At 37.8% G+C, this 12,898-nt stretch overlaps 1 protein-coding gene across 1 annotated transcript in view; it reads left to right on the top strand.

The window, feature by feature from the left end:
- The first annotated feature begins 628 nt into the window (after positions 1-628).
- The window catches only part of WDR19 (WD repeat domain 19), an 84,634-nt gene continuing 72,364 nt past the window's right edge, over positions 629-12,898 (top strand). Inside the window, exons 1-5 of the mRNA XM_060012686.1 lie at positions 629-657; positions 2,980-3,071; positions 3,359-3,424; positions 6,558-6,683; positions 11,219-11,334. Coding sequence (XP_059868669.1) covers positions 652-657; positions 2,980-3,071; positions 3,359-3,424; positions 6,558-6,683; positions 11,219-11,334 — 406 coding nt within the window. The 5' untranslated portion in view covers positions 629-651. The remainder of the gene's footprint in view (positions 658-2,979; positions 3,072-3,358; positions 3,425-6,557; positions 6,684-11,218; positions 11,335-12,898) is intronic.

Raw genomic sequence — 12,898 nt, 5'->3', positions numbered from 1 at the left:
AGCCTGTGCTCTGCAACGGGAGAGGCCACAACAGTGAGAGGCCCGCGTACCGCAAAAAAAAAAAAAAAAAAATCTCCGTTTAAATTTGCAGGTCTTGCACCCAAATTTAAACATCTGAAGATACAAATATATCCCCAGCAGAAATCAGTCTTCAATTTTAACATCCCTTGAATAGCTTCAGAGTGATCTCTTTGCGTGGATTGCTTAAGAGTATTGCCCCATGAACCAACTCCCCCCTCCTTTTATCCACACTCAGTTCCTTTCTTTTCTTGAAATTCTCAGCGCCCTCCTCTGGCTACTATTGACTTCTTAGCAGCCGGGGCCGAAATTTACGCAGGCGCTTTCCAACGTCTCATAGAGTCAGCCTCCCCTGGGTCGCATCCAATCAGGGCCCAGCCAGAAAGCAAGGGCGCTGCAAACCCTCGCGAGGTTCAACTTCTCTGGGCCTTGCTTCGCGGGCTTCACGTGATCTCAGTCCGCACCTCCCGCTCTGCTTCGCGGAGGTCGCCGCTAGGCACTGTTTTCAGCTGGCGCTCGCTGATTGGCCATTGCTCGCGCGGTCTCCTGGGAGACGGGAACGCGGTAGCCTTCTTGAAGGAGACTGCGTGCGCCTGCGCACTTGCCAGATCGCGCGGCTGCTCGAGCTTTGAGATGAAGGTAAATAACTTACGAACCCCGGGGGAGCGGGAAGAAGCCCGCCAAGAGTCGCTTTGAGGATAGGAGCTTGTGATCTCCTTTCGTCCTCCCGAGTGCGTGAGAAGTGGGGATGGGAGCGCAGGGGCGAAGTTGAAGGAACAAGGGAATAGGAAGGAAAATTGAAGAGGAGAAGGCGGGGAGGGAGGCCTCTCATTTCTGGCACCGCGGCTGGGGTTCGTGCTTTGCGGGAAGAGGGAACCCCGCCACGGCTGGAAACGAGCAGACTGGATCTGAAGAGAACCCAAACTTCGCACGGTAGAAAGAACGAGTTGTGTGAAAGCGCTTGGAGGGTCGCGGTGAAGTTGACTCGTTCGGGTGTCAGGAGCTGCCTCATTTATTGCAGCTAAACACCTGGCAAGCCGCGCGACTGCTCAGCGCCTTAAAACGAGTGAAAAGCCTGCGAAAAAATAATCCCAAATTATATTGCCTGTGACTGGTGCAATTTACAGATCACCTGGTGGCGATGTACATTATTCACGGGGAAATCTGCACACGCAGGTCTCAAGCTCTAGAGCGTCATCCTCTGCACGCACGGTTTCTAGGCTTGGGCTTCTCGTGAACCCCATTGCCGGGTCACTGGCTACAGATCATTCACCCTTCGCTTTACCGAGCAATATCCCCTTACACACCCCGGCCCTGATCCGGCAAAGAAATGGAAAGCTTAATTTTTATAAGTTCTGGTGGCTATTAATGTGGAGATTGCAGTTGACAGACTGGTAATCTTAACTCATTTCTAAAGCTCTTCACGACTTATGAAGTACCAGAAGTAAGGAGATATTATTATTCCTGGTTTACAGTTGAGAATTCTGTGTTTGAGGCAATTTAATCGACCTGCTTTAAGCCCTACAGCTAATAAATAAAAAGCCAAATATAAACGTTGGTATTCTGGTTGTGAAGCTAGCACCTTTTCTGGTCCATTGTATGTGTATGGAGTGTCTATAAACCTCCTTTGAAGAAAAATAGTTTATAAGGTCACAGCCAGAGGAGGTCTACCATGAAGCTGGTAAAATTCAAGTTTAGGGACCCCTCACTTCCATGCAGGGGTTCCAGGGCAATGTGGTCATAAAATTGCAAAAGTAAGATGCTTTTATACTCTTTTTTTCTTTAAGGGTGTCTTCATGCTTCACAAAACTTGGATGCACCTGTGATTTTAGCGCACCTGTTTTCAGTACAGGTGGATTTAATCTTTAACATAGTAAATGCCTGTGATTGCTGTTCAATTTTGACCATTTGAAGAGTTTTGTGTTGCTATTCAGACTGTCAAGCCACCTGCAGTAGTCTCTAAACTTCACATGCCTAGATATAGGCATCATTGTTTAACCTGTAATTTAACCTAATGTTAAAATCTACATTTATTCATCCCAAACTCTTAAGTTCCTAGATGTTCTAGATCAGCACTGTTTTGATATAAATATAATGTGAGCCAATGTAATTTAACAATCTTAGTAGCCAAATTAAAATGTTTTTAAAGAAACAGGTAAGATTACTTTTCATAATATATTTTATTCTACCCAGTATATCCAAAATATTATCATTTCAACATGTAATCAGTATGAAAATTATCAGTGAAGATAGTTTGCATTCTCTCCTTTATAGTCTTTGAAACCCCATGTGTAGTTTATATTTACAGCACATCTAAATTTGGACTGCCCACATTTCAAGTCCTCAATAAAATTCCAAGTCCACATGTGGTTTGTGGCTTCCATACTGGATACACAGTTCTTTATTGTCTAAGTGAAAAGAATGATTTTTCAGTTGAAAAAGTGCCCACCCAATAGCCAAATTAAACACTTAATGATAAAGTAAATGTAACTGATGGGGAAAGGAAAATAATAATTTTGAAGAAAATATAGACATTTTGTATTTCTATCAGAGTTAATATTTTTAATAGCAATTTTGTTAAATTTAATCTCCCCAAATCTATGCTATTAATAATTAGCTAAGTTCAAGTTTAAATTATTTAAATTTTTAATAGCTATAAAACACTAAAGCCATACATTTTTATAAAATTAATATTCGAAGACATTCAAAAGCAAAAACGTTATATAGTAAATGCTCCCATATGTATTGAGGTCCATACTTTACCGATCAGATTGTGATTATTTGGTTGGTTGGTTGATTGGTCATTTTGTTTGTTACATTGTTGACTTCTTTTGGGTAAGCTCTAGCATAAGCCTTCACCATCCTGAATCCTACTGTTTTCATTATCATGTTTTGACATCTTTTCTGACCAATGCTTAATTGTATGTTTTGAAAATACAGAAATTGTATTGTGTTTTTTAGCGTGTTTTCTCACTGCTAGAAAAGACTTGGCTTGGCACACCAATAAAGTTTACCTGGCAGAAAACATCAGGAAACTACCTTGCAGTAACAGGGTAAGAAATCAGTGAATGTTGGTAAATCGTCCTGACTCCAAATGGTTGTATGCCCACCTAACTACGCTATCTGTTCAGTAGAAATTCTTGGGTGATGACTGAATGGTGGGAAAAGTAATATATTTCCATTAACATCACAATTCATAGAACCTTTTCCCTGGTAATAACTTTTTACATATAAATTATGAAACTATCGTGAGAAAATAAAATCAGTTGGGTGTATAAAAAAACTCTTTAGAGAAATAAGAAACACTTAAATCGTATCTTTGTGTTCTGATTGCTTTTAGAGCTGATCATATTGTGAAAATCTTTGATCGCCATGGTCAAAAAAGAAGTGAAATCAACTTATCTGGGTAAGTACAGTGGTAGATCAAAAACTTTTTCAAGCTTTGTGGCCTAAAAAATAAAAAAACACTGTCTTAAAACTATAATCAAATAGAATTTTATAACATATCTAATGTGTATCTCCTCTTTTGCCTTCTCCATTTGCAAAGAGATTTGGTTTTTTATACCATAAACAGTTAATGAAATATGTATATGTATAGCATATGAATTAGAATTTAACGTTTATAAACACTCATACATTCACAGATAAGCTGTAAGACAGAATTATAAATGAGTCCATGTGAAATAATTCTTATTTAATTATAAACAAGCTTTAGTGTGTGTATATGCAGATAAGATAAGCCCATATGGCTGTAGTATTTCCTCTCTAACAGTTACTTTCTGCATACTTCTTAAAGGACAAAGGCCTTATTTTATCTATTTTAAGGAAGTCATTCTAGATTACAGTAAGCATAACATAAGCATTTTTAATGATTCAGTGTTATCATTCCCTGTAGTAGTTATTTTACTGATAGTCTTAGTGGTAATTATGATGTGTAGAGTCCCTCACCTAAATGGTCTTATGCTGCCAGCCTTTTTAAATACACATCTGCTTTCTGCTTTTATCACCACCATCTTTGCAAATCAGGTTGCTTTACTTCTCTCCCATCCACCTAATGCCACCATTTTGGCATTTCCCATTGCTCTCTTTCTTTTATTATTATTAATTTTTATTGGAGTATAGTTGCTTTACAATGTTGTTAGTTTCTGCTGTACAGCAAAGTGAATCGGCTATACGTATACATATAGCCCCTCTTTTTTGGATTTCCTTCCCATTTAGGTCACCACAGAGCATTGAGTAGAGTTCCCTGTACTATACAGTAGGGTCTCATTAGTTATCTGTTTTATACATAGTAGTGTATATATGCCAATCCTAACCTCCCAATTCATCCCACCCCTGCTGCCCTTGGTATCCATATGTTTGTTCTCTACATCTTGTGTTTCTATTTCTGCTTTGCAAATAAGTTCATCTGTATCATTTTTCTAGATTCCACATATAAGCGATATTAAATGATATTTGTTTCTCTCTGACTTACTCTGTATGACAGTCTTTAGGTCCACCCACTTCTCTTCAAATGGCACAATTTCATTCCTTTTTATAGCTGAGTAATATTCCATTGTATATATGTAGCACATCTTTATCCATTCCTCTGTTGATGGACATTTAGGTGCTTCCATGTCCTGGCTATTGTAACTAGTGCTGCAGTGAACATTGGGGTGCATGTATCTTTTGAATTATGGTTTTCTCCTGGTATATGCCCAGGAGTGGGATTGCTGGGTCATATGGTAGTTCTATTTTTAGTTTTTTAGGGAACCTCCATACTGTTCTCCATAGTGACTATCAGTTTACATTTCTACCAACAGTGTAGGAGGGTTCCCTTTTCTCCACACCCTCTCCAGCATTTGTTGTTTTTAGATTTTCTGATGATGCCCATTCTAACCGGTGTGAGGTGATACCTCATTGTAGTTTTGATTTGCATTTCTCTAATAATTAGTGATGTTGAGCGTCTTTTCATGTGTTTGTTGGCCATCTGTATCCCACTGCTCTCTTAATTGTTGCTTCTGGTTTCTCTATTCTAGGAAACAGAGGGCAAGCTAGTTATAATTATGTCTAAAAGTAAGAAGCACTTAGTAAAAGAACTTCTTTGAGTAAATTGTATGAGCTTTATTGCATAATCTCTGTGACATCTATTTTGGTTACACAATGGCCTTATTTTTTTACTTATGAATTCTTTTTTGTTGTTGTTGTCGCTTTTGCGGTACGCGGGCCTCTCACTGTTGTGGCCTCTCCCGTTGCGGAGCACAGGCTCCGGATGCGCAGGCTCAGCAGCCATGGCTCACAGGCCCAGCCGCTCCGCGGCATGTGGGATCTTCCCGGACCAGGGCACGAATCCGTGTCCCCTGCATCGGCAGGTGGACTCTCAACCACTGTGCCACCAGGGAAGCCCACTTATGAATTCTTTTGCTGTATTCATCATAGTTGAATTAGACTGACAAAAGATCTCCACATAAATAAAATGCCATTATATATTGTCTTTACTTGGCAGATGATTTTATCAACAATTTGAAAGCCTTCCTCTTCCACACTCTCAAAATCCTGAAAATATTATAGAAAATTGAGATCCCAAAACATATTTTATTTATTTTTAATTTTTAAAATTTTTGGCCACACAGTGTGGCATGTGGGATCTTAGTTCCCTGACCAGGGATCGAACCCATGCCCCCTACATTGGGAGCATGGAGTCTTAACCACTGGACCACCAGGGAAGTCCCCCAGAACATATTTTAACAGTTCGAAGAATAAAATAACTTAAGTAATGCCCAGCTGTCTTAAATGTAAAGCTGAGTATGGCTTAGCCAATACCCAAGAACAGAGGGTCTCCAAATGAAATATAGCATCAGAGAAGGAAGGAAAGGTTAATCTTCAAGGAAGTTCTTAAATTATAATAGACATTTGGAGTAATTTTAAACAGTAAGAAACATGTTAAATAGAGCATTTCCTATTTATAACTATTTTGTTATCTTAATTGAATCACTCATTCTATTAAGATATGAAATAAAAATAAACTTTCTTACTATTTCAGAATTCAAGTCTTTCTTGTTGTTTGCAGTCCTACGTCTACCCAGCCTTGATCTGTTCAATACACAGTTTATCTAGATATAACATCACTTCTTATCAGTACCTACTTTTTCCCTCTGTAAATCTGAAATAACCTTTCGAAAGTTGATCATACAAATTTTCTCTTGATTCCAGGTGTGATTCCTTTCCAGAGGTGCTTGATGAGTTTGTTTTACCAAAGGGCCAGGCTCTTTATAGGTGTTGAGAAAATCTGCTAACTTATTAGGTATAATTATATTTAATATAGTATATGAAAATGATATTTAAAATGTTTCTATTCCCTCAACAACGATATAATTGGTGTTAGTTTTATCTAGGCACTGAATGGTGAGTTATATTTCTCACTTTAGAAAGTTTATGACTTATTCAAAAATAGATTGAATGGTCTTGTTATAGACAAAAATCACAAATAGTTGAGTGTTTAAATTTCTTTCCCTACTTAAAAAAAATGCATAGTGATGTTTTGCTCTCTTTTTAAAAAGTAACTGTGTTGCTATGGATTGGGATAAGGATGGAGATATCCTAGCAGTGATTGCTGAGAAATCCAGTTGCATTTATCTGTGGGATGCCAACACAAACAAAACCAGCCAGTTAGACAGTGGCATGAGGTAAGGATAGTTTTTTTTATATTTTAAATCTTCACTTAGAAATATCATTATTTGCAGATTTGATGCTACAAATACTACTTTCATTATAAAGATGCATTGATGAGTTATTTTCTTATAAAGGAAAAAGTTCATTTCTTTTTTAATTGTTATATATAATCCTATTAATTTTGTTCAGTTAATTAGAATAAAGTTGTTATGATTATAAAATATGACTTCTTAAAAAGTTGCTTTCAATGGAACAGACTAAAATGTCCAAAGAAGAGAGAAAACGTATATGGGAAAATCTGGAGATGGGATTGGCTGCAGGCATGGCTGGATCTAGGGGTTCTAATGATGCAGTCAAGACTGTCTCCATCTCTCGGCTCTTCCTTTCTCTGTATTGACTTCTTCTAAGTCAGACTCTCTCTTTTAAATTTTATTGAAGTGTAGTTGATTTATAATGTGTTAATTTCTGCTGTACAGCAAACTGATTAAGTTAAACATATATATATTCTTCTTCATATTCTTTTCCAATATGGTTTATCACAAGATATTGAATATAGTTTCCTGTGCTATACAATAGGACCTTGTTGTTTATCCATCCTATATATGTAAGTCAGACTCTTGATGGCTACTGGCAGGTATCAGCTTATACCATTCTTCACAGCAAGTTATGCCAGAGGAAAGAACATACCCCTATCACATTACTAGTGTCCACTCATTTCTTCAGAAGGTCTCTGAATAGGGTAGGCAGGGCCATGGGGTTGATAATCCTACCCAGTGAAGAGTGGAGTGAGGGTGGGGAAGTTCACAAGTGGGAAAAATCCTGGGCAGACAGAATAAATTGCAGGTCTCTGCAATTTATTGGAATGGAAACCATTCCAATGGAAACCATTTTGCCATATGGAAAAGAAAAACGTATCGGTATTTACAACTAAAACTGCAATTTTGACCTTGGATAAGTTGCTTAACCTCTCTTTAATCCTCAATTTCTTCATATATGTAAAGAGTGTATAGTAATAATAATCTGCTTCATGGCATCATGTGGCCTGCAGGTGGGCAGGAAGAGATCACACACATACCATAAGGTTAGATTATACTTTTCCAGCTTACATGCCAAGGAATAACAGAGCAGGACCAAACATCACCTTAGCGCAGGTTCTCTTGACCCTCCAAAGTGACGCACGAGACATGCATCCACAGGCAATAGTGTCTGACCAACATCAAGTCTTGCTAGGTCTGAGAACCTTCATTTCTTGCTCTGTCCTTTAACACTTCGGTACATCACTTTTCAGAAGGATTTTACACACCCTGTGTGCTTTCATTCAAGAGGATGTTTATAAACATCAAGTACTGCTTCTTGAACCAAATTGAGCATCAGTGAGGCCACATCCTGACCCAGAGAAAAATGCATAATTAATTCCAGGTGTTTCGAATTGGCAGCTCTGCCTCCCACTGTCTTATCTTCCCCCACTTCCATTTTTTCACATCATCTCAGGATTGTTGTGATAGTTAATTGTATGCAGTGGCCAGGCACCAAAATAAGAACTGAGGGAACAGTAGATGTTATTGTAATTATCAATAAGGTAAAATTAAGGGTGTTTTACTGTTGCTATTAATATTTAATGTCTAAAGGCCTTTGGCTATAGAAAGGTATACCTACTACTATTTGTTTTTTTGTTAATGATCAATCTAATACATCACGATAGTTAACAATTCTGAATATCAAGTTTGCAAAATTTTCTTAAATATTTTGCAAACTTAAGTTTCCTTTAAACAATTAAAATTTCACTTACAAATTTAATCTGATTAGATTCTTCTGCGCACTTCAAACACAAATAATTCACAAAGCATCAAATATAATTATTACAAAACTTGCTGCAATGCCACTTAACTATCTTGAATTATTATGTTAGCACAATGGGTTGAATTTATTTCATCATTTTTACTAAATGTATTTTTTATACCTTTTTAAGATTATAGTGGTACTTACCCTGATCCTACCTAGGCCGACAGCAGTAATCATTTAGTTTTTTACCTGGGATACAGCAATCTTTTCAGAGAAACTCTGAATACAACGTCTGGTTCATAAACCAATTGATTCTTGGTTGGATCATGGGACATGGTTGCTTCTCCCAAGGCCATTCACACCTGAGTACTAGTCACCCTACTCAGCTTCTTTTCTAATTGACCTTCAACTGTCATATCAGCCAGAATTTTACAAACCTATGCCTTTCACATAGGTTGCCTTTTTTTGTAGCCAGGTGCATTTTCCTAAAATAATATATTCATTACATTTTTCTTGGCCAGAAATATGTGTTATTATTATATGTTGGCCTCATCGGTTAGCATAATTGGAAACATGTATGGCTTGGGATCTTACTGTACTTTGTAGGACCTTTTAGACGTCTTATCTCCTAAGAGAGGAAGATAAAGCCCATTCAGTTAACTCTTCTTTTGATGACATTTGATTACTTGATCTTCTTGGAATACACTATTTAACCCTCTTTCTAGTTGGTTGTTCTGTGACTGTTAGTACTGATCAACTATTGACTGGACTAATATTGTTACACTACTCTTACTATATGTGACCGCAGTTGCTAATCCGACCTTGTTCTTGTCATATAGTTCCTCTTTTCTCTGGTACTATTTAGCTCACTCCAATTTTTTAAATTCATGTTTTCTGAGCAGCAGACTCCAAAATGGGATTAAATGTGTAAGGTGTTTATCACAGGAAATATCTATGAGGGAACAGAGAGGGAGAAGAAGTTAGAAGAGCCGTCAGACCCTTGTAAAGGAGAGAGGGAAGAAAGAAAGGGGGGGTAGAAACATCTGGGACCGCAGCACAGTTCTAAAAAGTTCAGCTAGGCCCAGTCTGAGCCAAGGTTACCATCAAAGGAGTCCTGTGCCTCCCAGGAATGGGCCTCAGCAGGACGCTTGCCATGCGCAATCATTGTCTGGGAGCAGCCCATGGGAAGGTGTGGTCCCAGCATGTTGAGGTGATGGATTCCAATGCCTAGCAGCTGGGGGCCTTGGTCGGTTATACTTTCTATAGTTGGAGATCTGAGAGGCATATTCTCAGGGCTGCTGTACCTACTTAAACTGAGAGACAAATGCATATTTATCTTTTATAAAGTATGTACTTAATATCTTTTATAAAATATACTGTATACTTAATATATTCAATAATTGTAAATATATACTCAATTGAAGAAAGCTAGCAGCCCAGTATATTAATACTTCTTGTTAAAATTAATTTTTAGCTAAACATTTTATTACATTCACTTATTATTACAACTAACTTTTCCTATGCTTTAAGTGAATTTTTGTCTTCCAAGTATCATTAGGTTTTATGGCCTTTCACAAACTTAACTTGTTTCAATTAAATATGTAATTTTTAATGCTCAAATTCCTCTAATTTAGCCAGAGGAGTCCCCTTTGAGCTGACTCTTTTGTCCTTTTATTACTGCCCTCAACATTCTTGAGAGCTGTGTTGCTTTCTGAAAACAGTAGCTTGATCTATCAGTGACTGTCAAAGTTTAGCTGCATCAGAATCACCTGGAGAGCTTATGAGAACACAGACAGCTGCGCACCACCCCCAGTTTCTCATGCAGTAGGACAGGGGTGGGATCTGGGAACTAGCATTTCTGAAGTTCCCAGGTGATGATGCTGGTCCTGGGATTGTATTTTCATAACCACTTTTCTAGATCCATTGTGATTTCTTTCCTCAATATATAAATGAGCTACTCTCCAAGGAGTCTTGATTCCCTTTAGTAGAGGATTGTATAAAAGTTCAACCTGGGCTTCCCTGGTGGCGCAGTGGTTGAGAATCCGCCTGCCGATGCAGGGGACACGGGTTCGTGCCCCAGTTCGGGAAGATCCCACATGCCGCGGAGCGGCTGGGCCCATGAGTCATGGCCGCTGAGCCTGCGCATCCGGAGCCTGTGCTCCGCAACGGGAGAGGCCACAACAGTGAGAGGCCCGCATACCGCAAAAAAAAAAAAAAAAAAAAAAAAAGTTCAACCTATGGATCCTAGAATGCACAGTAAGAACTGGTGGTAGGCAAACGTGCCTTCTACCTCCTTCTGAGCTACTCTTAGCAGAGCTGGAAAATGTATGTCCTTTTTCATGAATCATGAATTCCCAATGATTTTTCCAATTTAGTATATCGTATAGTTGGACCCTACTTTTTTTTAAAGCATAAGATGTTATCATCCATGAAGATTTTTACCACAATTAGAGTTACAACTATCATTAGTAGACAAATTAATAAGTAACTCATCATGAGTCATCTGATGAAATTTGAGATTCCATCATGACTGAATTGAAGCCTATATTCATCATACATTTGTATTTTAAGTCTCACTCACCTAAGACCATTTTATAGTGTCTCAGAATGTCTTTAGCACTTCTTCATAGTCCTAAAGCATTAAGTTGTAATTTTGTACTTCAGCTTCTACGTAGATGTTAAAACTATTCATGAAGTACTTTTTAAAAGGACTACTTAGGGGGTTATAATTGTGAATTGTTTAGTAATTTGTATCTTAATGTTACAGGGATCAATTGTCTTTCCTTCTTTGGTCAAAATTTGGAAGTTTCCTGGCTGTTGGAACTGTTAAAGGAAATTTGCTCATTTATAATCGTCAGACATCTCGAAAGATTCCTGTCCTTGGTAGGTTGTAGCTGGAAACACTGCTAAATATTTGAGATGCTTTACATAAATGGAAATTTTACCACCTCAGATTTCCCTGATATTGCAAGAGAAATTTTGTAGTTTAAAATGAAGACTTCCCTGGTTAAGCCATACATCTATCTAATCTAGAAGATCCATCTTCACTACCTACTAAGAATTTCCCAGGCTATGTAACAGGTTGCCCTAGGGTGAGCCTGTGCCTTTGGACACCAGTACATTAATAGCATGGCTTCTATCTGTCCCTTTCTCACCCAGATTGTGCCTCTGGCATGGAATAGCTCAGATGCATATCAACACATTAGTAGATGGGCTAAAACATTTGGTGGCTTCTTGGACAGAGTATCCAGATTCCTAATTCTGACCCCTCACTCTCTCCAAACACCAATTTAATCTAGGAGTTGACTTCGAGTTATATTTCCCTCAGGGTATATGACTGGATGATATGCGTGTTTAATCCTTTGACCTTCTTGGTTCAGTCTCTGATTCCCCCAGCCTCTGGTCACCTAGCATCTGCCCTGGGACTCCCCAGGAGGAAACAGTATGGATTCTTTTCAATTATTGTAACATCATGCTGGTGAATGGTGAAACAGTGGGCTTAATTACATACAGGTGGCCAGTATAACGTACCACTAATGAAAGAATCAAATCCTGGAGATAATAGTGCCCACAGAATACTTGAGAAAGTGCCTTTCAATTAAGGACACTTGTTCATTTCAAATTATTTTCACATATATGTATATCTTTCATAGGAATATTTTTAGTGCTGTAGCTAAACAGTTATGTCATTGATCCATCTGAAAAATTAAACTAAAAACTTTTGAGTTACAAAGCTCTGCTTTCACCATATAAATTAATTTGTTTGACTTAAATAGGCATTTTCTATATCCCACTTCATTTACAGGTATATTCTACCAGTTAACTTATAAGCCCTAGAAATTTTGACACTTGAGGTATAAGAAAATAATTTGTCAAAGCATGATTATTTTGTGTCAGTAACTGTCATATATACATGATTTTATGTGATCTTTGTATTTAATATGAATATTGATTCTATTCTCAGCTAATTTAATTCACTGTGTAAAATGGAAAAGATTCAGGCTAATTATATATTTTAGGTCCTTTAGCTGCCTCTTTTAGAGTTAGTTGTGATTTGTGGCTTTGCTTTTTTTCCTTTGAAATAATTTACTTTCCTAAAACTAAGACATTTCACTTCCAATAGCAGCTGCACGAATGCATGGTTTTTACAGTAGCTAATGTCTGTTACCTTGTTTCGTCATGCTCTGATTTATTTCCTTGAACTAGACTAGATATAGGCAGTTCTCACTTTGCATGCTTCTAACATGCATGAATTTCAGTGTTCACAGTATACCTAATATTGCCAGTCTCCCAGTAACATGATTTACATTTCAGTGGCCATAGTATGGTAGCTGTAAGTTAATACTAATTAAATGAGTCAATACGTGTAAAGTGCCCAGAACAATGTTAAGTAAGCACACAAAACATGTTAACTGTTATCAGTGAGGTTAAGGTTAACCTGAATTCT

This window comes from Delphinus delphis, chromosome 5, assembly GCF_949987515.2.
Source record: "Delphinus delphis chromosome 5, mDelDel1.2, whole genome shotgun sequence".
NCBI classification, from domain to species: domain Eukaryota; kingdom Metazoa; phylum Chordata; class Mammalia; order Artiodactyla; family Delphinidae; genus Delphinus; species Delphinus delphis.
The sequence above is the reverse complement of the archived record's forward strand: the minus strand, read 5'-3'. Positions and strand labels throughout refer to the sequence as shown.